The 1,497-nt window shown below is 35.7% G+C and overlaps 1 protein-coding gene across 1 annotated transcript in view; it reads left to right on the top strand.

Annotated features, from left to right (window-relative positions):
* Positions 1-1,497, top strand: part of LOC111365394 (acetyl-coenzyme A synthetase, chloroplastic/glyoxysomal) — an 18,948-nt gene that overhangs the window by 15,501 nt on the left and 1,950 nt on the right. The window contains exons 11-13 of the mRNA XM_022985897.1: positions 888-964; positions 1,094-1,172; positions 1,255-1,323. Coding sequence (XP_022841665.1) covers positions 888-964; positions 1,094-1,172; positions 1,255-1,323 — 225 coding nt within the window. The remainder of the gene's footprint in view (positions 1-887; positions 965-1,093; positions 1,173-1,254; positions 1,324-1,497) is intronic.

Genomic DNA, 1,497 nt, shown 5'->3' on the forward strand with positions numbered 1-1,497 from the left:
TTTTTTGGTTTTTTTTTTTTTTTTTTTTTTTTTTTTTTGGTCTTTGGATATTTGTTGACAAAAGGCATAAAGAAATGATGAGGTGAAAGGGCTACCCACCGTAATTTTAAATTCTTCCCAACAATTTCCCTGAGTTTGGCCTATCCAATGGTAATTTTTTCCAGGTTGGCTATGCATTGTATAGCCTTTTATTTGTTTTCATTATGCTTTAATATTACTTTGTGGACTGTACTTCTACTCCTATCCTCTTACCCTGGTTTTCTCAATGATGATTTTTTTTCCTTAAAAATACATTGGGTGAACTACTCAAAGAAGCCAACCTTATGGTTATGCCCCTCCAAGTCAATTTGGGCCAAACTGTTCTATAATCACTCCTCAGTCTCCATTATACTCTTACCTTGTTTTCGTGTGGTAGGAATTCTCAGTTAGCTTACCTAGATATGTCAACTTTCGGATCTCAAAGTTTTTGGTGTTCTTGTGCTCTCAACGCTTGTTCTCTCCAAGTGGATTTGGCTTCTCATGGACTATGGATGTAGACCAGTTGATCAAATCACACATATTTTGTGTTTTTTCCTTTTTATACTTTGTTTCCTTTATTTTTATTAAATTTTGATTTTTAAGGTTCTTATTAATCTCTCAAGTTATTTTAAAAACACTCTTATTCAATTGCAGTCCTACTTTCTTAATTACTATGTGGCCATGCTTTATTGTCTGTCTGTGGTTTGTTACGTAGGACAGCTTTTCATGAAAACTGTTGTATTTTGAGACTAGTTGTTTAAAGACGAGACATGGTCTAAGATGGGGCATTGTTTGTATACAACTATTAGATTGTGAATGCTATCTTACAAATAAGGGGATTGCTGATTTTCGTTATGCTTATCTTGCAGTATGTCACGCGATATTCACGCAAATCCTTGCGCATTCTTGGCAGTGTTGGCGAACCAATAAATCCAAGTGCATGGAGGTTTTACATTTATTCTTGCAGCTTTCACTTTTCTATCCTTCTTGTTGAAATTAGTATCAATTGCTTTGGCAAAGGTATATCTTTCTTATAAGATCTTGCTTATATATTTATTCCTTTTACCTCTGCTAGGTGGTTTTACAATTTGGTTGGAGACTCGAGATGCCCCATTTCTGACACTTGGTGGCAAACTGAGACCGGGGGCTTCATGGTACATTCTCTTGTTATTTTTATTTTTTAATTGCAGCAGCAACCATAATATATGTAACATTAGTCAACACTATATCTTGCAGATTACACCTTTACCAGGCGCGTGGCCTCAGAAACCTGGTTCTGCTACCTTTCCTTTCTTTGGCGTGCAGGTACTAGACATGGAGATACTGTGGCACCACCAAAATATCAACTCACCTAAATCCCCCTACCAGTGTTTTCCTGTTTTATTAATTATTCTGGTGTTTTAAGTAAATAATTGGAAGTATTATCATCTTTTCATCTGGAGCAAGGTCAATTAATTTTACCTTTTTCCAGCTTCTCCT

Source organism: Olea europaea, chromosome 17 (genome assembly GCF_002742605.1).
Source record: "Olea europaea var. sylvestris chromosome 17, O_europaea_v1, whole genome shotgun sequence".
NCBI lineage: Eukaryota > Viridiplantae > Streptophyta > Magnoliopsida > Lamiales > Oleaceae > Olea > Olea europaea.